Genomic DNA, 26,565 nt, shown 5'->3' with positions numbered 1-26,565 from the left:
CTTCCAGAGCCTTCCCTATAGAGAATGCTGCCATGTGAAACCCATTAACTAAGCCTTATCCTTCATACTTTGCATATGGCACTTAAGGGTATCAGCTCTTATCAGAAGGCCTTTTCAGCCTGTGAGACATGTTTTCTCACGATCCTGGAGAGTGCTCAAGCTGCCTCTCCAGTGCATGGCAGAATATTATTACTCTGTTTCTTCCTCGCCGGTCATCTGTGGGAGATAGGGTTAATACTCTTTCTGTGCCCTGCCTCTTTTTTCCTTTGCTAGATGCTCCTGTTCCAAACATGGACTAAATTTCTCTTTAAAAGTAGCCAGAGCATTTGAAACACTTGGCTTGCTATAAAAGTAAAAAGCCAAAAGTAAAAAGATTATTTTGGGGAGAAGTGTTATGTTCCCAGTGTTTATATTGTTAAAGCTAAAACGTAAGACTTAAAACTAAGAGATGTGGGGAGCTAGAGAGATGATAGCTCAGCAGTCAGAGAAAGCACTGGCTGCTCTTTCAGAGGACCTGGTTGTGTTGACCTGCTTCCGTTCTCAGCTGCCACCTGGCTGTTCACAGCCACCTGTATCTCCAATTCTAGAGGAATCTGATGCACTCTCTGGCCTCCATGGGGACTAAAGACATATGGTATTCCTGCATACATTCAGGCAAAACACTCACACGTTAAAAAAAATAAAGGCAGGCTGGAGAGATGGCTCAGAGGTTAAGAGCACTGGCTCCTCTTCCGAAGGTCCTGAGTTCAATTCCCAGCAACCACATGGTGGCTCACAACCATCTATAATGAAATCTGGTGCCCTCTTCTGGCATGCAAGTGTACACGCAGACAGAACATTGAATATATAATAAATAAATAAATTTTTTTAGTGAATAAATTTAAAAACAATAAATAAAGGCTGGCTAGGCATGGTGGCGTGTGCCTTTCATCCCAGCGCTTGGAAGGCAGGTGGAGCTCTTGTGATTTTGAGGCTGTCCTGGTCTGCAGTGTGAGTCCAGGACAGCCAGGGCTCTGTTACACAGAGAAACCCTGTCTTAAAAACCACTAGAGAGGTAGGTAGATAGATGGATTGAAAAACTACTAGATAGATAAAAAGGTAGGTGGATTAGATAGATAGAAAGAGAGCGGCTGGAGAGATGGTTCATTGGTTAACAGCACACACTGCTCTTTCAGAAGATGGGAGTTCAGTTCCCAACACCCACATGAGGCAGTAACTCCAGTTCCAGGCAATCCAGTGCCGCCCTCTCGCTTCTGCAAGCGCGCGCGCGCGCACACACACACACATATTTTTCAAAATATAATAGATCCTTAAAACTACAAAAAAAAAAGAAGAAAAAATTTTGAACATTTTGAGGTCTTTTAAAATATAAGAAATTAAAGCAAATCTTGAATGGGGGGTCTGCTGGAGACGGCCTGCTTACTGGAGCAATGGGTGCTTGATGCTGTTGCGGAGGAGCTGGGTTTTCAGCACCACAGGGCAGCTCACAACTGCCCATAACTCCAGCTCCAGGGGATGCCACGCCTTCTGGTCTCCTTGGGCCCCTGCACTCATGTGCACATACAGAATTAAAAATAAAATAAATCTTAAAAAGAAAATGTAAGAAATGAGCCACACATGTCAGTACACACCTGTAGCCCAAACCACACAGGAGGCCGAGACGGGGGGACCATTTGAGCCCATGGATTTGAGACCACCTGAGCATCGTAGTGAGACCCAACTCGCCAAAACAGAAGTACAGGGTAAATGTAAGAAGTGGCAGGGAAACAGGATTGAATGGACATCCCAGTTCTTTGGGATTTGGCAAGATGAAGGAGAAGTGTGGAGGATTCAGCCACGGGAAGGAGTTAGGAAAGGAGTGAGCACTAATAAAACCTTAAATTGGAATTTGATACCAGGATGATCTCTTAGCTCTTTCTCACAACTCCAGTCTTTGTGTCATTTCCACAGCTCCAGGCTCAAAACCCTGACTTGACCATTCCATCTTTGAACTCAAGCTCGTCAGCCAATTCTCACAGGTTCAGCTGGTGCTAAGTTGTATTTTCCTGTGTGTCTCCTTGCTAAGCCCCAAATCTTTCTTTAGTCATCCATTTTCATGAGTGTTTACTGCTTCCTATTGCTTGAGTTCCACAGTGGTGTCCATGCTTATTCCTCTCCTATCCTGTATGTTCTCTGGCCCCAATGATCCAAGCATTGTAGGTAATTACTTTGGGTGTGCCTTCTGCTTTCAAAGAAGTGTCCTTTGACTGAACCATCCTGCCTCTCCCTCCTGCCTGTGAGGTTCAGGCTTTGAATGCAGCTAAATTGAATGAGCGTCCCCTTGCTGCTGTCCCTGGTGTTTTCACTGCATTGTCTCCTTTCATCTGTGCTTGGCTGAGGCCCACCATCTTTGGACATAATTCTGCTGCTGCTGAGCCTTGACAGCTGTACAGTGTTTTGGATTTGGGGTATGGTGTCAAGATTCCTGGCGGCTTTGAGCTCCTCTGCCGCAGGAGCCTTGTTTTAGAGCCTTCGTACTCTGCTTCCTGGTAGCGTGAAGCAGCATATATTAAATGTTGGGTGTAATCAGGCCCTTGGAAGCAGCGGCATAGTATCACAGATTAGTGTTGTTGAGCAGAGAGTATGAATCATTAAAGTGATTTGTACTTTCCTGTTATTTAGTAAGTACATTCTCTCTCAGCTTTGCCAAATTGGAATCTGAAAACTTCCTCTCGCCATGGTTCCATTTAAGCAACATCTACCCTTTCCAGATTTTTTTTTCAGGTTAATTCTGCTCTCTTGTATCTGCATGCCTGTCTTCCCGTGTCCTTTTTATTGGTGGGACTGTTGGCATTTGTCACTTTACCTAAGGCTTCCGAGAGAGCATGAGCTCTCTTGATTGCTTGTGCATTTTTCTGGGGGTTGCACAGAGGCTCTAGCTTTGGTTTCTGCTTTAGTGTTTTGTCAGGTCCCACTAGCCTCTCTTCACACGGGGAAAGGCACTATCCCATCATCTGCTTTCACCCTCCTATGACAGCATTCTGCCACTGCTGAACTTGAAATGATCACCTAATTGTAGCTGGCATTGCCTCCAGGCAGCTGGTTTTCTCTCCGTTCCTTGAGGTGTCCTTTGAGTTAGGATGGCCGGTGCAAGCTGTTTTCTGCCTACCTGTACCCTCATGGCTCTTCTGTTGCTAGAACCAAACAGTACCCGAGGCTGTGGGAAATCAAACAGCAGATAGGACCCTTTCCACACAAAGTCTGGATATAGAAAAAATGCTGCTTAGTCAAGGAACATTACTGAGATTAAAACAAGCAAAGCTTACCACAGATTGTAAAGACATTGCTTCCAAGAGTCACTGTAAGTCCTCTGGACTCTTCTGCTCTCTGCTCTCCCCAGACCCCATTCTCTGCACCCACATGGGTCTTGCCATGTAGACATGCCACCTTCGTCTATGCGGGTCACTGCCTGGGGTAAGCATTTTCTCATTCACTCAGCAGATGCTTATTGAACATCTGCTGTGCCCGACTTTCAGCTAGGCCAGCTACAGAAGTGAGTAAGCAAGGCCTTAGCCGCCCTCTGCGAACTCTACCTTAGTGGGCGGAGCATGTGTACACACCTCCCACACATGATCACTGGGACCACAGAAAGGTGCTGGGGAGCTCCCAATGGGGTTCCGCTTTTTTGATTAGTGTGTGTAGACTCCCTGCTCCAGACTGCCCAGCGCTGCGTCCACGGTCCTCTCTAGCATCACCTCAGGCAGCTGGCGGTCTCTGTTCCTCTTCCCACTAGAGTGAGTTAGGGTTGACTCCTTTAAGCCCGGAGGCAGGTTGGTTTCGTATTCATCTTTGGGTATCCCCTAGTGCCTGTTACAGTATTGTGGTTATTTTTACATTAATTTGTATACTTGTCTTGTTCCATACAGATAAATCTAGTACAATGTATAAAATATAAAATTGTAACTGAAGAAATTAGCGCTGAAATAATTGTTGAAGAGGAAACAGATAAAAGCAGATGTGAAACCAGTTGCCTTACATAAAGCCTTAGGTGGCAAAAGATTCTGTTGTCTCCTGGACAAAATCTGTATCTTTTGACTTGGTTTCCTGGTATCTAGTACAAAAAAGGAAACTGCCAAATCTGTGCTCTATGAAATGTGCATAGTATGTGATAAAAAGAAAATCAGGGGCTGGAGAGATGGCTCAGAGGTTAAGAGCACTGCCTGCTCTTCCGGAGGTCCTGAGTTCAATTCCCAGCAACCACATGGTGGCTCACAACTATTTATAATGTGATCTGGTGCCCTCTTCTGGTGTTCAGGTGTACATGCAGGCAGAGCATTGTATGCATAATAAAATAATAAATAAATCTTAAAAATAAGAAAATCAGGCGTTGGTGGCACACACCTTTAAACCCAGCACTTGGGAGGCAGAGGCAGGCAGACAGACCTCTAAGTTTGAGGCTAGCCTGTTCTACAGGACGAGTTTCAGAACAGCCAGGGCTACACAGAGAAACCCTGCTCAAAAAACCAAAAACAAAAAGTAATAAAAAGAAAGCGTATAGTAGTAGTTCCCAAGGTCAGAGAACTCTTGGAGCAGCCTATGGTGTTACATAATAGTTCCTGTCCAGATTAACATGGCATTCCTAGGCTGTTTCCCGGGTTTCTCCGTAGAGTTAGTTTGCCAGCATCTACAGAAAGCGGCCTCTTGGGTGGGCGGCAGCCCATGCCTGTGATCCTAGCACAGGGAGGAACGGAGGCAGGTGCAGCAGGAATTTAAGACCCAGCCTGAGCTGCAACAGTGAACTCAAGGCCAGCTTGAGCTACGTGAGACCCGGTCTCAACACACAAACCAAAAAGGCCACCTCCTTCCTCACCTGTGGGAATTTCAGATTTCCTTATAGTCTCCTGCAAACATCTAACTCCTTGCCTCTTTAGGAAATAGAAGTCTGTTATCCACATTAGTCTGAGACCCCCAGTCTCTTACCTCATCAGTGAAGAATATTTTACCTTGCTACCTCAGTTTTTAAGCTTATATAATAAAGACACCCTTTTCTCATATATAGCTAAATTGCACTATTTACTCTGATTTTCAGTTTGTTTTGGGTGTTTCCAGCATGCTTTTACCCACTCTCAATTAAGAATCATTCCTCTAGAGCCATCACTTTAATTGTCCCATCTATTTGGATTGGTAAACCGGGTTCCAGCTTTAATTCAAGAAGTCTAGTTAGACAAATTTATATTTAGAACTTAATGTTAGGCAAGTAAATAAATTAGCGGACATCAAGCTTTGGTCAAAGCTCTTAGTCTGACAACTTACTTAAGCCAAAAACAGGATGCTGTAGAATTCTTTTCTCAGAACTGGTCAAGAATTGAGGTGCACACCTTAAATCCTGCCGGCGCTTGGGAGGCAGAAGCAGATCAAGCTCTTAAAAAAAAGAAAAAAAGGAAGAAGAAAGAAAGGAAGAGGGAAGACGCGGGTGCAGCAGCGTCTTGCTTGGGGACCAAGCTGTCACAGGCACGTTGACGGGGCCATGCTCTCTTGCGTGGACAGTCTGGTCTCACTATGAACAAGTGAACATTTCTTGGCTTCCGACTTCAGGCTTTGCTCCTCCTAGGATCCCACCAGCTACTCTACCAAAAGTGCTTTACAGTTAGAGCAAGCTGCACTCTCCGGTCTTTTTCTGCATTTGCAGTCTTTAATGAAGTCGCGCATGGTGTGCTTCTACCCCTGCGTTTTCCTAGCTGTCCTCATATTTGCCCTTCTCCTTTCCTACTGCGCCCACTGAGCTTTCCCTTCCAGGATCTTCTTCAGTCTCTGTCCAGCGTTAGCCTGGTGATAGCCACCTTGCTGGGCTGGCTGCCCACACGGACAGTTGCGCCATTAGCCTTTTCTTGCTGCACCTTTTCAGTGTAGATGGCTCACTTCTTTCTATACACCAGGACCGCCTTGCCAATCTGCTGGCCTTTGTAGTGTCCTCAGACAACCTGCACTTGGTCATTCCTTGGAATGTGCGAAGATCAAATGGGCATTCTCCTTCTGTTTCAGCTCTTTGGGCAGAGGGGAGGACATCATGTTCTGAGAGTAAGGGCTGCACTGAAATGCCGTGTATTTACTTCAGTCAGAGCTCGCAGAGGGGACTGGGCCTTACTTTGATGGCTGCTGCCCCCGAGATGGCTACAAAGGGAAGAGCTCTTGTTCGCTATCCACCAAGCCTCAGAGTAGCCTCCGTTCTACCTGGGAGAGAACACAGTTTAGGAGTTTGCACTGTGTCTTGGCAAGGCCTGTGCACAAAAGTTCTGCTGTTCTCCTGCTGCACCGAGAGCCATTCCCTATCCTACCTTTGGAAGTTGAGTGGGCCATTGCAGAAAACCTCGGTTTGTAAAGCCCTTCTCTCCCACGGGTTTGCTCAGACTCTCAACTCTCTTAGAAATGATGAGATTCTCTATCACATTCCCAAGTCCGTAAACCTCTTTGAACAGTCAGGGGTGTGGCACATCCCAGCACTGGAAAGGTTGAAGCAGGAGGATTTTGCCAGCCTTGGGCTCCACAGTGAGTCTTAGACCGTAAAATCCAAAAACATTTTTAAAACCCTCTGTGGGGTTGAAGATACTGCTTGAGTTATATAACTGTCATTCATATGCATATCCTTAAATGCATGACTGTTACATGCAAATAGTTAGGAGCCTTGCCCGTGCTGTGCACTTGCAGCGCTGCTTGGCACCCTGAGCTCTCGGTGGTCAGCAGAGTGGCATGTTCCTGGCTTCCTGCTGTAGGCAGGGACCGTGTGTGTCAGGTGGAGCTAGTCTTCTGATCTGTGAACTTGTGAGAACCCAACTCAAGGCCTCGGTCATGCTCAGAGCAAGGCAGTGAAACCAGAGAGGCAAGTGCTCCTTGAGAACTCAGAACTCATCTTGCTTCTGAGATGATGGCGTGAGAAAACAGAAGTGCACATGTTAGGGAGAGCTGCATCTGTTCTCACAGCTTTGGGCGCGTGAGGCAGTGCCCCAAAAGTGTCAAGACAGACCCGAAGCCTGACTCCAGTGAAATGTCTGGGCAAGGAGCTTAATCTCTGATGTGATGCTCACCGTTTAACGCAGGAGAGAAGCTTGTTAAGTGAGGTCCTGCAAGCATTTAAGGAAGGCAGCGCTCATCAAATACTATTTTCCTTGCTTTCTACATCCATGGACCAAAGAGATAGTCTGGGAGTGTGATGGATGCAGAAGAGAGAGAGGCGGCCGCAGAGGGAATGATTATTATGAGGAGGTGATAAGAGCTATATCTGAACACCATGGCTAAGCTGTGACAAAAAAGCAGGGAGGTGTAAATGTCAGGTTGGGGGTGAGAACCGAGGAGACTGAAGGGAAAAGCCAGGGCCAGAAATGGACTGTCACTGCCCCGTGTGCCACATTGCAGAACCTCAGCGTCACAGCCTCAGAACGCTTCTCTGAGCCTGGGAGATGGCACAGTAAAGTGCTTCCCATGTAAGCATGACGACCTGAGTTCAAATTCCCAGCAGCATATAAAAGGCCTAGGGTGTTGGCAAGCACCTAAAATCCCAGTGCTGGGGAGCTGGAGACAGGAGGATCCCTAGGTTTGCTGGCAGCCAGTCTTAATTAGTGAGCTCCAAGTTCAGCAAGAGATCCTGCCTCAAAAAATAAGATGTGGACTGGAGAGATAACTCCTTGAGTAAAAGCACTTCCTGCAGCAAGGCTGACCTCAGTTCAGATGCCTAGAATCTATGTAGTAGAAACATGTAACACATGTGATGAGTGTTCCAATGGAGAGATGAGAGGTGTAGACAGGAGAATAACCCAGAAGCTTGTGGCCTGCTAAACTGAACTACGTGGCAGAGCAGCAAAAACAAGAGAGACCCTGCCTCAAACAAAACAGAAGGTAAGAACTGACCCCTGAAAATTGTCCTGGCCTCCACATATAGGTGTGCGTGCACACATTCTCATTCTCTCTCTCTCTCTTTCACACACACACACACACACAAAGGTGGAGCACGATTGAAGAAAATGCCTAACATGCTAACCTCGGCCATCCACAAGAATGTCAAAGATCTCCCAGGATGGTGATCCATAGGACTGCTGGGCCTTGCTCAGCTAGCTATGTCTAGGAGCAAGGACAGCAAACCAAGGATAGTGACTCACACCTGTAATCTTGATACTTGGGAAACTGAGACAGGAGGATTGCTATAAGTTCCACCTTATCTCAAACATAACAAAAAGATTGATAGCAGGTGCCAATTTGGGGCCAGACTATGAGGTTCTGGAGTGGCCCACAAGTATTCCGGGAAAGGATCCAAGACTTCAGAACCCATTCCATCAGACACCACGTGACCTACTTTACAGTGAGAGGTTGAACTCTTGGGAGCAGGGAGTTACTGTCCTCCCTGGTCCCTCCCACAGTGCTCCAAAGGTTGGTGTGCGGTGAACAGTTAAAGGGGTTGGAGCACAGATCTGCCCCTGCTCATTAAGCGATGTGACTGAAGGCTCAAGCTGTTTTCCACGACCAGTCAGGACAAGCTCCTCAGGAAGACAGTTCGGCTCCTTAACTAATAGCTGTCCTTCCCGGCAGTGGTGGTGCACACCTGTAATCCCAGCGCTCGCTCGGGAGGCAGAGGCAGGCAAATCTCTGAATCCCAGACCCTCCGGGGCTACACAGAGAAACTCTCGGTCAAAAAGAAAAACAAACCACAAATAGTTACACTGAATGTAAAACTATTAAAGGTATAGGGGCATGGGTATTTCTGTTTTACAATAGAAGAAAGTGTCATCCGGCCCAGTGCTCTTTCCACTGCCTCCTGCCCAGCTGTGATAGGCCAGGCCCTCCAAAGGGTGCCACTGCGGGAGACAGCTCCTCGCTCCCCTTCCCCATCATTCTATGCCCATTCTGGGCTCAGAACTTTTCCAGGCTACCCAGAGTGTGCTACTGATGAGAGAACAGGCGGTACAAGCAAGGCTCTGATCCCTTGAGACAGAGGAGGTGACAGGATTCTTTTATGGAGTTCCTCTGCGGGAGGATGCCAAACACCCAGCTGCCAAGAGCAGGGCTTCTTGCTCCACGTTATCTTTAAGGAGAAGCTTTGAGGGGTGATGTAACGACAGGATGGCAGAAAGCCAGCCGTGTCGGCAGCCAAGGAGGGCTTTTGAGAACCACCTTTGCTGCGGGGCGGTGCCACACGCCAGGTGGCTCACGATTGCGGTAGGTTTCTGCGAGAAACCCCAGTGAGGCAGTGCCCACCGCGGGGCTTGGGGGCGGAGCCTCGGGGGGCGGGGCGAGCTCGGCTCCTCCCGCAGGCTCCGCTCCAGGCCCTAGTTTAAAAGGCTGGAAGGCGGGCTTCAAGAACTAGTATCCTGAGAGTGCCAAGGAGCCGGCTTGGCACAGCCATGACCCGGCAGGCAGGGGGCTCTTGGCTGCTCCGCGGTCTCCTGCTCTTCGCGTTGCTCGCTGCCGGCGTCGCAGCCTTCAGCTGGGATCTCCCGGAGCCCCGCAGCCGAGCCAGCAAGATTCGAGTGCACCCTCGGGGCAACCTCTGGGCGACTGGTGAGTACTCTTAGGGGACCCCAACAGGCATGCCGCCTTCTCCTTGGTCCCCAGTTTCCTTTCAACCCTCTTGGAAGCTCTTAGTGGCGGAGCTCCTGCAGACCCCGGGGGTTCATCAAGTTTAACAGGCAGGAATCCCGAGACGCCCAGCAGTCACAGACTTGGTCAAGATAACCCACTCAGCAGGTTTAAGATAGGGCTGGGTCAGCATCTCAGATCTGGTTCCCAGGCGGTCCCCCTTCCCTTAGGAAGATTGCCAAGTCTCACCTCGTGTCTTCTCTGCACATCCATCTTTGAGGTACCTTCTCCACTTCCCTCCCTCGCCCCAAGCTCTCTCCCCTTCTTCCGGCTGTACTGTCCTCCGGTGGGTCAGAAAAGGCTGGCGTAGTCAGTCAGCTTTGCCTCCACCCAGACGTCTGTGGCCTCTTGCTGAGGGAAATGTTTCTTGTCTTCCCTCTGTGAGAGCTGAAAGGTAGACTAGACCAGAACTTGCCTAGAGTAATAAGGTCCTCACTCCCTAGCTTCCGTGTACCTTGGCACCTCCTTTTTAGGTCACTTCATGGGCAAGAAGAGTCTGGAGCCCCCGAGCCTGTCACTGGTGGGGACGGCACCCCCCAACACCCAGAGGGACCAGAGACTGCAGCTGAGTCACGATGTGCTCAGGATCCTCCTGCTAAAGAAAGCTCTAGGCATGAACCTCAGTGGCCCAGCCCCCCCCACCCCAGGTGAGCCCCTGCCCCAGGACCAGCATGGAAGAACCCAGCAGGGGTTCAGGGTGGAAATGCCTAGCCAGGGTACAATGGGTATGGATTCCACAAAGCCAGGGTCCTGGGGCTCCAAGGGGGAATATCCCAGCGAACGGAGAATGACGCAGCAGGCTGCATGAAAAAAGTTCCTCCTTGCCCATTCCCACTGTGAAGTCACGGACCGGAATTATTCTAGCCCTTAGACAGAGCTTTCTCCTCCATGCCACACAGCCTTGCCCAGCCCAGTTGTCTTCCACTACTAGCCAAGACCACCTTTGCCATGCCAATCTGTGCTTGCGGCCTGAACTGCGAGCCGTGAAACCTAGAGGTGGGAGGGGAAGTTACCAGTGGAGACAGAACTCAGGACCAGCTTGCTTTCCATCCTCCCGTCCATTTACCAATGGCAGGCTTTGTCATATCAGTGCCCTTGACAATAAAGGCCCTGGGGGGCTGTCCTGTGCATTTAGGATGCTTAACACATCCCTGGTCTCCACCACCACATGCCATTCCCTCTCCTCGCCAAGATCCCTCCACGCCGAGAGTGGTGCACTTGCCTTACAGTCCCAGATAGCTCAGAGGCTGAGGCAGGAGGATGGTTTGAGATCAGTTCAGGAAGAACAAAAACAAAAAAAGCCTTCAGACATCAATGTTGATGACCCCCAGGGGGAAGTGGACCCGAGTCACTGCCGGTTATAAAGCCCTGACCTGTGGTGCCCAAGGCCTTAGTGTGCTGCCTGGCTGGTGGCAGCTCCTCCTCCATGCTCTGCTCCTGGTGTTGTCCTCACTGCACGCTGCCCTCCCTGGCCCTTGTGGCTGTGTGCAGAAGGTGGTGTGGTGGGGTAGACTGGATGCTGGGGCCATACCCAGCTACCTAGTTGCTGGGTGACCTTAGAAATCCCTCAGCTACTCTAAGCCTCATGTTCTTTATCAAATGGAAATACCAGGCTCACCTCCCAGTAGATGAGACCATCTCCACCACGTGTGCAGTACAGTGCTGGGCACACAGAGAGCTCCTATCACCCCTCTGCTGCTGACCCCCTTCACATCCCCCGCTGTGACGAGCGCAGTGTACACGTGCTGAAAGGAGAGCTTCCTTAGAGAAGGGCTACCTCCAGTCCCAGCAAACATCCCAGAAACCTTGGAGGCAAGAGCAGGAAGCTTAGGCTGGCTGAGTCCAAAGAGAGATATCATCACCTCCAGGGACATCATTTTGAAAGGCCTGAAATACCAAAACTAACCAGGGAACCTCAGAGGAGGCAATACTGCACATGGACAGTAGTAGCAGGAAGAATCAGAGTGAGGGCTGGAGCAGGGCTTGGGAAGGAGACATGTTGCTGACTTGATTTCTGTGATGTCCTTTAGCTCCTGTGAAACTGGAGCTATACTCTGGGAAAACCATTACCCCTGACTCCAGGCCTTTCAGGGAGAAAGGTCCTCACTCAGAGGCTCAGCTGAGAGCCTGCCCCTGTCCACTCTGTCTACACCCAGCATATCCCTGTGATTTATGGACTCAAGGGGCAAGCATTCTCATTTTGCCTTCAGCACAGGAGCCTGCTGGAGCCAATACTGCAGAAGTGATGCCAGCAATGAAACAAACGCAACACTCGGCTTAGAATGTGCCCATCCAGGGAAGCTGCTGAACGGAATCCTTGCAGTGGCCCCATCTGGATATAAATCCTAAACTGAAGTGTGTTACTGTGATTTCTGGTTGGGTCACCAGGAATGTTGACGATGCAGACACGAAGTCTTTCCTACTGTATTTCTTGCTTCCCTGGTGAAGTCGTGAATAAAAATCCTGCTCTTTACACAGAATGTCTGGGCCTCTCCTTCCACCCACATCTGAGGAAAGGGGAAAGTTCTCTGGAGGGTGGCATGTCCAGCCAGATAGGGTGGTCTCAAAAAACCCTCACCATGGCACCAGCCAGGCAATGAGTGATTGGCAGCTCTCAGCAGTCAGGTATTGTGTTAGCTGCACAGGCCCATGGCCAGCCCTGAGCTTCGCTTGCTTCTGCTCCCTAAAGTTTCTTCGCCTGCAGTGCGAGGCTGCCTCCACTATGCTACACTCACCCCAGCGTTCAGCCCCACACCAAGCCTTAGTGCGGTACCTGGTGCAGACGAAAGAGACACTGGAATTCAGCCTTGCTGTGTCCTTACCCTTCTCTGTATGCAGGGACCTCCTCAAATAAAAATTAAATTGGGACGTCACATACTTTATTAATAGTGTCTCGTGTAACATAGACTGGCTTCGAACTCCGTCTGTTCAAATGATGACCCAAAACTTCTGATCCTCCCGCCTCTATCTCCTGCGCCCTGGAATTCCGAGTGGTGAATCACCAAAAGGAGGGGGAGCAGTTTACATGGTACTCGAAAACTATTTGGTGCTTGCTAGGCAAGCACTCCACCAGCTGAGCTTCATCCCCAGCCCAATAATATTCCTTCAATTAAAAAAAAAAAAAAAAAAAAATCCCTGCACGGACAAAATCACGCAAACTTCTAAATTAACTGTTCACCTGAAGTTCCAATTCAGTCTGTACTGTACCTGGCTTTGGGACACTGACAGCTCTTTGGCTGCACAGACTTGATCCTAAACAGGGGCATATTTGATGTCTCGGATCCTGGTTGTAGCTGCCAACAATGAATCTCTGCTTTTGCCCGGACTCTGCACACAGACCCATGGAAGCATCAACCTTGCTTCCGCGCAGCTCTGAGCGCTCACGACGCTGCTAGGCGGAAGGCCACGCCCTCTCCTCGCGAGAGCGCGCGCCTGCCCAGGAAGTCTGGCTGGCGGAAGTGGAGCGGCAGAAGCCACAGTTGCTATGGAGCTCGCGGAGGACTGGCTTGTGGAGTCTTTGCGCTTGTAAATCGGGCTTGGTGGGCGGTGGGAGAGGGCGCGGGGCCGCGTCCCGCATGACCGGCCGGAAGGTCCTAATCCCCGGCCTCTCGCTCAGGGACATTCGGCCCTTTGTAAGCAAGTAATGTGACCAGAGCCGCGCTTAAGAAGGCTGATCTAGCGCACATGACCAGTTATGTTGTGCCAGCCGCTAGGTTAACTTAAACACAGATTCTCATTCGCTTGTTCATCCCAACCTGGGGAAATCAACTTTTGTGGAACCCCAAGGGTTCCACAGATGAGAGCCAAGGCTGGGTTCCTGATGGCTGGCCTGGTCCTATATACAGTAGGCAGACTTAATCCCACGTCTACCTAACTCTAGAGCCTGGGTCCGCTAACCCTGCAGCGATCTCAGAGTTCTTGGTCAGCTGTAGAGTGTCGGTCAGCGTGATTTTTGTATCCCTGTCCTGCAGGTACCAAGATTTCCATGCATTTGACCTCTCAGGAGCCACTCGAGTCCTTGAGTGGGTTGGTGAAAAAGGTAACATCCCTTGACCGCCACTAACAGATGTGTTTCTGCCCCTCAGGCTGAGTTTCGTAAGATCTCAGCCTTTAGGGAGAGCCTTCCATTCCCTGACAAAAGGCTGCCCAGTGAATGGGGAAGAAATCAGCTGCAGCCTACGCCATTTCTTAACAGTTTGTCATGGTTACTGTTTTGTTTCAGGAGTCTTGGTCGCTGGTTATGAAAGTTTGAAAAAAAATGAAATTCTTCATCTGATACTACCTCTCAGACTCACTGTGAAGGAAAACCAGGTAACTTAAATAGGAAAGGTGATCATACGTGTCAGTTTATTACATTTCTGGAGTGCCTGTTACCCACCAGCTACTATCTCTGACAAACTCTGGTTCTGCCCTTAAAATCTAAGAGAAGGAGCCAGGTGGTGATAATGCACACCTTTAATCCCAGGGCTTATGAGGCAGAGGATCTCTGTGAGTTCCAGGACAGCCAAGGCTACACAGAAAAAGAAAGTCTAGTGGAAGGAGGCTCCTGTGCCTAGGGCCGAATGCCAAGCAAGGTCAGATGGTTCACAAGGGCGGTGCTACAGGGCAATCCTACTCTATCAAGAATAGATTTAGGGGCCTGGAGAGACAGCTCAGGGGCTCAGCACCGGTGCCATCCACACTGCAGCGATGGGAGCGCACAGGCTTTTCTAACTACTGCCCCGGAGCATCCAGCATCCTGTTCTGGCCTCCAAGGGTACCAGGTGTACATGTGGTAGACAGACATGCATGGAGGCAAAACACCCATACACATAGAATAAATAATCAAAAGTAGATACGGGCACGTGAGAAGTAGCCCAGTGGTGTAGCACTCACAAAGCCCTCTGTTCAATCCTTATACCATCTCACACACACACACACACACACTAGATGAGGGAGCCATTAGGGTATTAGGGGTTGGTGGATGAGTAAGATCACCTGGAATGAAGGATCTGAGGATTAAGACAGCAGGGACAGACAGACCTTAGGGAGCACATTTAAATGATGCAGAGAAGGAGTAGTCTTTGAAGTAGGAGGAAGAGAATGTGTGAGCAGTAGCTGGGTAAGTGTAGCCGTTGGCTATGTCTGCTAGCCAGCCAGAGCTGCACAGCGAGAACGTGCCTCAGGAAGAAGAAGGAAGACAAAAGAACAAGAGTTGAATGTGCCTGAGAGAGGGAACGCTTGCTGCGTGGTCATTTGGTCTTTGTTGCTAGAGGGACTCACCGGGCTTCTAGTGGGGGTGAGTGCTTGGTGCTAGTGATCCTTGGTTTCTTGGGTGAAACCATTTACCCTCTTCGACTCCTCCAGGAAAGCCTAAACTGCTTTTTGCCCCGTAGTGAGAGGGGCAGAGGACGGGCCAGAAGAAGGTTTGGAGATAGGAAGGAAAAGAAGAGGGACATGTAGTCACTTACATGTCCTGCCAAGGTCCAGCTGAGTGACTCCCATGACCTCCTTCCCTAGAGTTCAGCTGAGGCATTCATATGGAAAGCAGGTACTGAGCCGAGCGTGGAGGCGCTCATCCTTAATCCCAGCGCTCTGAGTTCCAGGGCAGCCAGGTCTACAGAGAAAATCCCAGGCGGGCCAGGGCTATACAGAGAGACCCTGTCTAGAAAAGGGAAAAAAAGCAAAGAAAAGCAGGTGCTGACAGATTGCGCCCACCCCTTTCTGTTTTAGGGCTTATTCCCAGAGAGGGATTTCAAAGTGCGCCATGGAGGATTTTCAGACAGATCTGTCTTTGACCTAAAGCATGTGCCAGGTACCAGGTATGGCCAGTCTGTGTCCCAGACCTTCCATTCTTTGGGGATGACAGGAAACGCTCTGCAGTGTTCCCTCTTTTTATCACTATGCCCACTTCTCAGTATACAGACATAGGTGTGCACATGACACCGGGCTCACACAGATTTGGCGTGGGAGGAAACCAGCAGCTTCTCAGCTGTTTTGATTAGTGGAGCCAACAGTGTCGAGTTGCTCCAGGGACCAAGTGCAGAATGGAGAAGTACTCTCAAGCGCCTCAGAGCTGACAGACACCTCCTACGGAAGCTCGGAGTTTCGCTCAGGGTTACGCGCTCAGGCTTCCCACTTGCGTCCTTTCTAGGTGACCACCACGACCTGTGGAAGTGTGGGCTCAGACCGCGGCTCTCTCTGAGCTGTGATCCTGTCCCTAAAGCAGGGTGAGCCTGCTCATCTGAGTGAGGGCTGCTGGTCGCAGGGATCCTGAGTGGGCTGGAGGGGAAAGGCTGCGGGTGAGCGTCCCTCCATCCGGACTGAGGTTTTCTGTCTCCGGAACAGATTGCTGGTAACCAGTGGCCGTCCGGGGAGTTACCTACAGGTGTGGCAGATCGGGGAGGACAATGGTGAGTAAAGCTCAGTTGTCGGAAGTTGGCGTTTAGGAAAGTGACTCACACACTCTCGTCCCTTCTGCTGAGCCAGTAAAAAAGCACTTATGGGAGGGGGCAGGGGACAGCAAGTTTCTGTCTACTTTTGTAGAAGAAAGATGAATCCACAGTGTGGCAGACAGGCCTTAAAGCAGTTCTTTGCACTTCCAGAGTGGAGTTTACCAACCCAGCCGCTGGCAGCGCACCTAGCCAGGACCTCTCTGCTGGACAGGGCCAGGGGCAGGGCTGAGCACTCAGGAGCACTCGGCTCTTGGAGGAGGGAGCATGGACGAGGGAGGTCCCTCCTGTTACAGTGCACTAGTTCTGGGAATGGAAAATACAAGCTACCAGGAGGCTCACGGACAGTCTCTCACCCAGCGATTATGCTACTTCCCAAGAGGCACAGAGAAGGTCCTGTCCCTTCTCGGAATGGTAGGAAGTCCCCCTGTGGGGACAAGCATGGTCCCCTGTCAGGCAGGCACCAGAGCATGTGTCCCTCTAGCCTGATGCAACCATTCATTCCTTCCCTCCTCCGGCGAGAGGTGCGTCAGAGCAGGCAGTGGCCGCCCCGTGCTGCACCCTGCAAAGCTTCCCCCCATTACCTCTCTAAGCCTTCCCTGGGGCGGGGGTTCTGTTGAGTTCATCCCTGACCCTGGGCAGGCTCTTTGACACTTGTCTGTGCGGCTGTTCCCAGTGCCTTTCGTCATTTATCTGTACATGTGGTAGGTTTTGCTGTTGCTGGGGTCGTTGTTGGCTTTTCTCTGTAAGGTTTCGCTGCATAGCCCAGGCCGTCCTGGAACTTGCTCTTGTAGACCAGGCTGTTCTCAGAGATCTGCCTGCCTCTGCTACGAATTAAAGGCGGGGGTCAAAGGTGTGTGCCGCCAACACCCGGTGTTGCTGCTCTTGTAATGATTTTATTGCAGTATGTTCTACCTCCCATACGCTTCATCCATTTCAAGTGGACAGGTCAATGATTTCTAAAGAAAATGCGCCAAGTTTTGCAGCCATCCCTATAAATCAGTTTTAGAACATTTTTATTGCTCCCATAAATTCTGTCATGCCATTTATTATTAATCTCACTCCACACCCTGCTCCAGGCAATTATTAATATATCTTCTCTATAGTAGGTTTGCCTATTCTGAAAAAAAATCTTTAAAAAAAAAAGATTTATTATTTGTACAGTGTTCTGTCTGCTTGTACCCATGCCTGCAGGCCAGAAGATCTCACTGTGGATGGTTGTGAGCCACCATGTGGTTGCTGGGAATTGAACTCAGGACCTTCAGAAGAACAGCCAGTGCTCTTAACCCCTGAGACATCTCTCCAGCCCCAGAAAAAAAAAATCTTATCAGTGGAACCTTTCACATATTCTCTTGATTCTGACCTTTGCCCCCTACCATATGCTTTTTTTGTTTGTTTTGTTTTGTTTTGTTTGTTTTTTCAAGACAGGGCTTTTCTGCGTAGCCTTGACTGTCCTGGACTCACTTTGTAGGCCAGGCTGGCCTCACACTGACAGAGCTCCAGCCGCCTGCCTCTGCCTCCTGGGATTACAGGCGTGCACCACAGCCGGCTCAGCAAATGCCTAAGACCACCCATGTTATGCTGCGTGCATCAGTAATGTGTCCCTTTTATTGCCGATACTGTTCTCTTGTATGGGTAAGGCACGGTTTTTCTGTCTGTCCTAGCCCTCATGTACAAATCCTGATATGGACATATATTGCTGGATTATGTGGCAAACGTACAGGGTTGTGTTTTGTTTTAAGAAATTAAAAGCGGAGAGTGGAGAGATGGCCCGGTGGTTAGTGCTGTTGCTGCTGTTCAGAGTGCCTAGGTTTGGTTCCCAGCACGTTTACTCGTCAGCTAGTTCACAGCCACCTGTTACTCCAGTTTTCGGAGAGCAGGCACCCTCTGCCCTGCGTGGGCACCTTCAGCATGGTGCCCTTAAACTCAGCAGGCACATACACATGCATAAAAGTTTACCAGGTGAGTTCGTCTGTGTCCCGCTAGCAGTGTGCAAAGGTTGCCATTTTTCCGTGCATTTGTCACCAGCTCTCAGTGGTTAGAGATGAAACCTCCTGCCTGCCGGGCAAGCACTGGTCCCTAAGCCTGCCTTTTGTATTACAGCCATTCCAGCAGGTGTAGCATTGTATATCACTGTAGCTTTCATTTGCTTTTTTCCACCAACAGCACTGAACGTCTCGTGTGTGGTTGTGAAGCCATTCATTTATTTAGTGAAATGCTGACCTTTAACCCACCTTTCACCAGCAGGTGGATTCATTGAGTCATAAAAGTTCTTTGTGTGTGCTGGATACAAGCTCTCCCTTAGAAACGATTGCTGACAATTTATCCCAGTTCGGTGTTTTTCTTCTTATTGTTATGTGTGGTGGTGGTGCTTTGCTTTGGTTTTGGTTTTGGTTTTTTGAGACAGTTTCTCTGTGTATCCCTGGCTTTCCTGGAACTTGCTCTGTACACCAGGCTGGCCTCGAGCTCACAGAGATCCGCCTGCCTCTGCCTCCCGAGTGCTGGGATTAAAGGTGTGATACAGGGTCACACTGTATAATCGTGGCTGTCCTGAAACTCATTTATATAGTCCAGGCTGGTCTCCAGCTTCCAAGCGCTGGGGTTAAAAGTGTATACCACCACTCCTGGCTCCTTGATCATCATAATGTGCTGGTTTGCAATATTGGGTGGGGATATTTTAGAGGCTATACTAATGTACTGAGTGGAGAAAGAGGCTGGATTCTTGTTTTATGTATGCATGTTGTTATTATAGTACTGGACGGAGAGGGAGCCCAGGGCCTCAGCTATGCCAGGCCAGTGCTCGGACATTGAAGCTTTGAAATGTCCAGCAGCTGAGAGCCCTCCCCATGCTCAGAGTAGCAGGTCCTAGAAGAATTTCCTTCAAATTCCAGAGGAGTCGGGAACTATAGAACAGGAGGGCCAGGCAGGCTCTGCCGACGTGGCCTCAACTGGATAGCCTTTCAGTGCTCCCTAGAGACCAGATAATAGTCCTGACGCTCAGGTGTTGTATCTGCTGAAAGCGCTTCTCAGCTCGTGTTGAGAAGTGTGGACGGAATACCCTAAGGGAGCCGTGGCCCTGGGAGGACAGAAGTCTTGGGGCTCGTGCTTCAGGGGAACTGTCCGGAAGGAACCTGCTGCCACACACTCAGGATCAGCTGTTCACTGTCCTTCTCACATTCTTTTTGGGGGAAAGAAAATACAAAGGATAAAATGAGATTTCGCTTTTCAGTAGTTTGTTCCGCAAATGACTTGTTCCAAACTGTCACAAGTGACATCAAGAGAAGTATCAAATGACTCCCAGCACTCAGGAGACAGAGGCAGATGGATCTCTGTAAGTTTGAGGCCAGCTTGGTCTACATAGTGAGACCTATTTCCAAAAACTTAACGATAGTGAAAAGGCCTCGGGGCTGGAGAGATGGCTCGGTACTTAAGAGCATGGCTGCTCTCCCAAAGGACCAGGATTCGATTGCCAGTACCTATATGGCCGGTAACAACTGTCTGTAACTCCACTCCAGGGGGATCAACACCTTCACACACATACAGGCAGGCACAACACCAGTACACATAAAAATTGTTTTTTTAAAGAAAAGCCTCTGATGATCTAGAACAGACTAGAAACAGCTAGCTAACCAAGCAGCCTGAGCCAGAGATAAACAGGAAAACTACAGCGATGAGAACCAAACAAAAGTTGAAACATTCATTCCAGCACTAGGAGATGGAGACAGGAGGATCAAGAGTTTGAGGCCGGGGCTGGAGAGGTGGCTCAGAGATTAAGAACAGTTGCTGTGCTTCTAAAGGCCCTGAGTTCAATTCCCAGCAACCACATGGTGGCTCACAACCATCTACAGTAAGATCTGGTGTACCGGCAGAATGATGTATAAATAATAAATAAATCTTTTTAAAAAAAAAAAGAGTTTGAGGCCACTCTAGGCTACGTGGCGGGACCCTGTCTCAAAAAAAAAAAAAAAAATAGAGGTCCAGCAAGACAGCTCAGCAGGTGAAGGCACTGGGTGCCAGGCCTGACCATCTGGCAGTCTAAACCCAATCCCAGAACGCCCCCACAGGGTAGGCAGGAAAACTGACTCCTGCAGCTTGCTCTCTGACCTCCACACAGCCACAGTACGCACCCGTACAGTGCGCGCCCAGTGCCCAGTAATAAGCAAAGTAAATGATGGTTAAAAATGAAAACTGAGCTAAAATTTTACGCTACTTGAAAATACATCTTTTTTTCCATTTTGTACAAGAGGCGGCCCTCCCTGTTTCTCCATTTTCATGGGTGCCATCTGCGGCGCCGCCGTGAGCCGCAGGTCTGGCAGGCTGCGCCAGGTCAGAGTGTATCTGGGAAGGAGCAGGACTGGTTCATGAGCTCGTGCTTGGTACTTTTCACTGGGGGTGTGACTGACAGCAGCAGCGTGTTCATTCCCTTCCTCTTCCCCTCTAGCTCTTCTCCACCAGACAAGTCACAGGGGCATGATTGCAAGATGGCTGCAATGACTCACTGTCTCCCATTTGCAAAAATAGTTCAGAAGACAAAGTGAAAGTGATTCTGGCAGGTTCAAAATGTGAACAAAACCCAGAGTGTTTTTGCCTCAGCACTGTCTCACCAGCCCTAGCGCTCTCTCTCCCCTGACCTTCTAAATGTCAAGGAAGGTTGCCAGCCAGCCCTCACTGACATTCTGTGCTTTGGCCTCTTCCCCTTTCCTTCAGATGTCATTGAAGCTGTCAGTACCATTGATGCACAGGACAAAGAGGAGAGTCTCTGGCCTCGGGTGTCCGTCTTCTCCTCTGCGGCACCTGGGATCCTCCACGGGGCTCGGCTCAGTGGCCTGAGGACTGTGGATGTAGAATCCCTGAAGATCACATACAGCTCAGGTACCACCACAGTGCGCCCCCTGCTGGCTGCCCCAGCCTGCCCCCCCCACACACACACACACTCGGGTCCCCCCCTACCATCACCACCACCCGTGAGCCATTGCTCAAGCCTTTGTGCCAGGTGCAGGGAAACCCTGCCCTGGGGCTTATGGAGCAAACCCCAGCCTCCGGGACCCAGCGCCTGCCCAGCAGAATAGACCGGCAAGATGGAGGGAAAGGTGTGAGCGTGACTCGTTCCCCCGGGGCCTGGCGCAGCCCACCAGTGCTGCCGCATTGCCAGACCCGCCTGGCTCCAGCACCGTTTCTTCTTTGCCCTCTGTCATCTTACAGGTACAAGTGACAGCGAGCCGTTGAGCAGCCTTCAGGTCCTAGACGCAGACACCTTTGCTTTCTGTGGCACCTCAGGTCGGCTGGGGCTTGTGGACACCCGCCAGAAGTGGGCACCATCGGAGACCGTCAGCCCCAGCCCTGGCTGTAGTCCGGAAAGATGGTGTGCAGAAGTCAGGGACAGGGGCCAAGGCCCTGCGCCCTGCATCGCCAGCCTTGGCTCACATGGCCAGCTCTGTCTCTTTGACCCCCGGAATCTCTGTCAGCCTGTGAGCTCAGCCCAGTGCCCAGTCTCCAGACCCAGCCCTGACCTAGAGCTGCTGCGGGTGACGTGGGCTCCGGGCCTGGACAACTGCTTGGCTATTTCAGGTACTGTTGAGAAGATGTCTGTTTCTCCACTGCTCTCTCCCAGGGAGATGTCTGTTTCTCTACTGCTCTCTCCCAGGGATGGTAGGTGCCTGGGGAGGAATCTGCAGCCCGTAGTTAACCTGGCTGCAAAAGTTCGGGTTGCCTGCTGGAACACCAATTTGGTCTCTGGGCTCCTCAAAGTTGGGACCCTCCCACCCGGTCACTGAACTTGCAGCTGCCAGCAGTGGCCCTTACAAGTGTAACAGGTTCAGCGTATCGAGAGACTTGTAGACAGTAAGATCCAGAACAGCCAGAGGTGGTACCCAACGGCATCTCTGTGAGCTGCTTGCTGCTGGTATGTCTAGCTGTAGCCACGACAGCAGGCTCCTAAAGCCTGGGGAGTCTCATTTTGAGGACATGTTCAATGGGGCATCTAGGATCCAGTGAGAAAGGTCTGTTGCAAGCACAAAAGGGGCGTTTCAGGATCCGGAAAGAGAGAAGAAACATTGTGCAAGAGAGAACAGGAAGACAGCAGGTGGCATAGGGATAGATGGACAAGAGGGTGACACTCTAAAGAAAAGACAGGCCGTCTGCTGAGACCACAGGTGGAGGGGCTGAACTTGAGTAGCTTGAAAAGGTTTGAAAGTTTAGTCCTCTGTTATGAGGACTAAAGTTGACACATGCTAAAGTTGGGGGCATAGCTCACTAAAGCTAGCAAGCATGAGGGCCTAAGTTTGATCCCCAGAACCCGTGTAGAAATACTAGACAGTCTACACAGAGAAACCCTGTCTTGAAAAACCAACATGTGCCTGGGCAGTGATGGTGCACACCTTGAATCCCAGCACTCAGACAGAGGCAGGTGGATCTCTGAGTTCAAGGCCAGCCTGGTCTACAGAGTGAGTTCCAAGATAGCCAAGGCTACACAGAGAAGCCCTGGCTCAAAAAAACCAAGGAACAAAAAAAAAAAAAAAAAACACTAATATATGTATATTATATTGAAAAATAATTTGTATGTAAAAACAGAGTGTGTGTCTGTGTCTGTGTGTATGTGTGTGTGTCTGTGTTTTCCTGGTCAGCCAGGGCTACATAGTAAGTGTCTTGGGTCTGGGGGAAGAAAGCTGGACATGGTGGCATGTTATAATTATAGCACCAGAGACACAGAAACAGGCAGGGTTCATTGACCGACCAGCATGGCCAAGTTGGTGAGTGTCAGGCCAATGAAAAGACTATAACAAACAAGGTGCAGTGTGCCTGACAAGTGATACCTAAGGCTTCCCTCTCTGCCCTCCACATGGACACACACACTCATCTGCCTCAGGCCTGAGTGTGTGATGCATATCCTCTCATACACTGTGATGTGCGATAGTTACCCTCAGTGCCCATGGAGACGGGGGGTGCAGGCACAGCTTTCTCCATGGGTGGCCTCTGGGTGTCTTATAAAGTGAGGCATGTGGGGTCATGCTCCTCTTTTCCTCGTTCTTTTCCAGGCTTTGACGGGACAGTGCAAATCTATGATGTCACATCGTGGGATGGAAAGAAAACCCAAGCGGAGCCTCTCTTCACTCACAAAGGCCACATCTTCCTGGATGGAAATGAGGTTGACTCTGCCCCTCTGGTCACCGCCCACACCTGGCACCCTTGCAAATCCAGAACTTTGTTATCAGCAGCAAGCGATGCCTCTCTGCATGTGTGGGACTGGGTGGACCTGCAGGCCTGTTGACAGCATCAGTTGCCCTCGTGGGCCTCTGAGAAGAGGAGCAGTTGCTTGAGCGGGTGACCACAGGTCTACCAAGGCCAAGTTAGCCTGCCCTTCCCATCCCTTCTCCTTGCCTGTCACGTTAGGGTGGTAGTCACTACCCCCCAGGGCTGTGGGGAGTGCCACAAGTAAGGCGCCTGAGGACAGTTGGTGGGGCGCATGGCATGGCCCCGCCGCTCCAAGTGTGAATGGCAGTGCTGTGTTCCTGTCTTCACAGCATCGTGGAATCAGGAGAGCTGGAGCGTGAATGTGGGCGTGAGCTTTCTCACAAAAGGAAGCAGTGTCTAAGGCCCAATAAACATTGAAAAAAATGCCAGTAACAAGCAAATAGCAGTGTGTTTATGTGTTTACTTACTTAGTTTTTGTACATGGGATTAAACCCAGGGCCTGCTACACTGAGTTATGTCCTAACTGTTTTTACGTGTTTTTGAGTTTTTCCTCTGTGTGTGTGTGTATCCACGTCTGTGTGCCCACACTTGTGAGTGTGGGCACTAGGAGTACTGGCAGTGGGCTCATTCTGAGGTGTCTTTGCTTGGCTGAAGGCCACACGAATGTCCTCTCTTTGTGCTGACTGGAGTGAGCTCTGCCTTCTCACTGTTGGATAAGGGTCCCATCTTTATGACCGTATTTAACCTTAATTCCGGGGCCAGGAGAGATGGCTCATGGTTGAGAACACTGGTCTGCCCTTCCAGAGGTCTTGATTCAATTCCCCGCAACCACATGGTGGCTCCCAACCATCTAAACTATGATGCTCTCTCCTAGCACCAGGTGTACATGCAGATAGAGCACTCATCTACATAACAAAAAAACTTTAGTTCTTAGAGCCCCAACTCCAAATATGGTCACACTGGGGGTTGCGGCTTCAAGTAATGAGTAAGGAGTAGACTTGCGTTCACAACACTTAAATATTTGGGGATAAGAAAAACCTTTTAAAGTAAATTTTATTTTTATTTTACCTTTTGTTTTTGAAATACAGATGTACTGTGTAAAGGCTCAGGCTGACCCTGAACGTGCAAAGCCTCCTTCCTCAGCCTCCTGAGGCCATTTCCCAGCAGATGTAGACAGATGTCTATTCTCTTCCCTTAACACCAGGCTGAGAGCTCAGGTGCTCCACCCTTCCCGCCTCAGCTTCCTGAGTAGCTGGGTTATGGCTAGTGGCACCAAGACCAGGATGGAAGTGACTTACTTGATTATTTAGCAGTGGAGTAGATAGATCGGTTTTAGAGGGCTTTGAGACTTGCAGTTTCACGACTTGATGATGCTCAGTGTTTCTGAAGCTCTCTCAGTACTTCCCCCCTCTCCTGAAATTCATCCTGTAACCCTCCCCACTCAGAGCTCAGTGCTGTCACACTGAGAGCTTGAAATTGGCCATGGTGGGAGTATTTACATCTCAGGAACTGGCAAATGTTACAAAGCAGAGCTCTTGTTTCCCCCAGAGATGAGGGTTAGCAGCAGCCGCTGGCTGAGCTATAGTATTTCACTAAGTGAAAACAGAGGGAGTAATTTAGAAAACCTGAGAGTTGGAGTTGCTGTGTGCTTTGCTGAAATGTATCAGTCTGACCAGGAAGACCAAACCCACTCTGGGTAATTTAGTTGAAGCTAAATGGTGCAGAAGAAGCCAAGGAAGGTGAGGCTTGCAGAGGCGAACAGCTGCAGGAAGTCTCGAGGCAAGGCCTCCAGGTCTAAACTGTGCAGTCTGGCCGGAGCCCTACGAGATGGAGCGGAGGCTGCCTCGGGGTCCCCAGAGAAGATGGCTTGCAGCAACAGGAGATTGGGACAGACTCAGAAGGTTCATAGAGGAGTACAACATCCCTTCAGATGAGCTGTGTGAGCAAAGGCAACCTCCCGCCACAGGCGGAGGTGATGGGGCCTTGAAGCATCAGCAGAAAGAGAAAGCCGGGACTATGAGTGAGGCAGAGTAAGGAAGCCTTAAGGGGAGCGAGAGCCTTCACTTGAAGCCCAGGGTGTTAGAGTTAGGACACTACCTGTAGATAGCTCAGAGGGAGCGAGAGAATAAAGGGAGTTTCTGGCGCAGCGCTGGCTGGCTGGCTGTGAGGAGTGTTCGTTCCACAGCATGACCTGGCCTGGCCTGGCCTGTGTGTCAGAAGTCAGGAAAGCCGGTCACGGACCAGCTGGAACTCAGTGTTGTTCTTGGTCTAGGGAGAAGGGTGAGGGCTAGGCATAGGCACAGCTGCAGGGGAGGAGGGAGCTGTAAGGCTGGCTTGTCATCTCTGTCCCCGGGGAGAGCTGCAAAGGGGGAGGGGAAAGGCCTGGGTTAACAGAATGAGAAAGCAGAAGCTGTGGGAAAAGTCATGCCACAGACTCCATCTCTCTCTTAGCCATCTCCCAGCATCCCCGAACACCACACACCACACTAGGTGCTAGGACGAGATAGTGAACTGTCTCTACCAGAGGACCTCACTGAACTCATCCTGACAGCGGAGATGAGTTACCCGCTTGTGCTTGAGAGAGCCACACAGGAAAGGTGACAGTGGACTTGTATCCTCGTGTTCAGAAAGAGGGGACGTCACTGGGAAAGACAAAGCCACACCCCTAGGAGTCAACGGAGCTGGGAATGCAACTGAGAACACAGGCTTGAGGCCTAAGCGATACTCGTCCTGTGACATGAGCATTGGAATTGAGAATGGTATGGGATTTCTGTGTAATCTGGTCTACTCATCGCGTGCCAGGCCAGTCAGGGCTACAGAAGGAGGCCCTGCCTCAAAATGCAGGGTAGTATGAAGACATTTTAAATCCAATGTATGTATATATGTATTTTGTGGTGTGTGTGTCTGTGTCTGTGTCTGTGTGGTGTGGGTGTGGTGTATCTGTGTGTGGTGTGTCTGTGTGTGTTACAGGTGCCAAAGCACCTTGAATGTTGGTGCCCACCTTCTACCTTACTTGAGGCAGGCTCTCTTCTGGTTCGCCGCTGCCTCCTCAGGCCTCCTGGCCCTTGAGTTTCAGGTCTGCTCCCTGCGCCTGGCTTCATGTGCTTTCTGAGGAGTCAAACTTAGGGCTTCATATTTGCAATCCAGTCCTCTTCCCCACTGAGCCATCTCCTCGTCTCTTTAAATAAAAACAAAGGGGAGGGGGTCTCTTAAAAAAAAAAAGTGTAGTGGTGCATACCTTTAATCTGAGCACTCAGGAGGTAGAGGCAGGGGGATCTCTGAGTTCGAGGCCAGCCTGTTCTACAAACAGGACAGCCAGGGCTACACAGAGAAGCCCTGT

The 26,565-nt window shown here is 50.1% G+C and overlaps 2 protein-coding genes across 2 annotated transcripts; both read left to right on the top strand.

Moving 5' to 3' along the window:
* Nucleotides 1-409: 409 nt before the first annotated feature.
* On the top strand, nt 410-12,077 carry Nmb (neuromedin B). The gene is made up of 3 exons (XM_021663230.2): nt 410-9,525; nt 10,077-10,250; nt 11,814-12,077. The coding sequence occupies exons 1-3, from the start codon at nt 9,369-9,371 to the stop codon at nt 11,882-11,884; spliced, it is 402 nt and encodes a 133-aa protein (XP_021518905.1). The 5' UTR covers nt 410-9,368; the 3' UTR covers nt 11,885-12,077.
* A 959-nt stretch (nt 12,078-13,036) lies between these two features.
* Wdr73 (WD repeat domain 73) lies at nt 13,037-23,665 on the top strand. The gene is made up of 8 exons (XM_021663226.2): nt 13,037-13,128; nt 13,575-13,642; nt 13,826-13,914; nt 15,316-15,404; nt 15,931-15,995; nt 20,742-20,906; nt 21,237-21,602; nt 23,069-23,665. The coding sequence occupies exons 1-8, from the start codon at nt 13,088-13,090 to the stop codon at nt 23,299-23,301; spliced, it is 1,116 nt and encodes a 371-aa protein (XP_021518901.1). The 5' UTR covers nt 13,037-13,087; the 3' UTR covers nt 23,302-23,665.
* The last annotated feature ends 2,900 nt before the right edge of the window (nt 23,666-26,565 follow it).

The sequence above is a fragment of the Meriones unguiculatus genome, chromosome 14, assembly GCF_030254825.1.
Source record: "Meriones unguiculatus strain TT.TT164.6M chromosome 14, Bangor_MerUng_6.1, whole genome shotgun sequence".
NCBI lineage: Eukaryota > Metazoa > Chordata > Mammalia > Rodentia > Muridae > Meriones > Meriones unguiculatus.
This window is presented reverse-complemented; position numbering and strand designations above follow the sequence as displayed.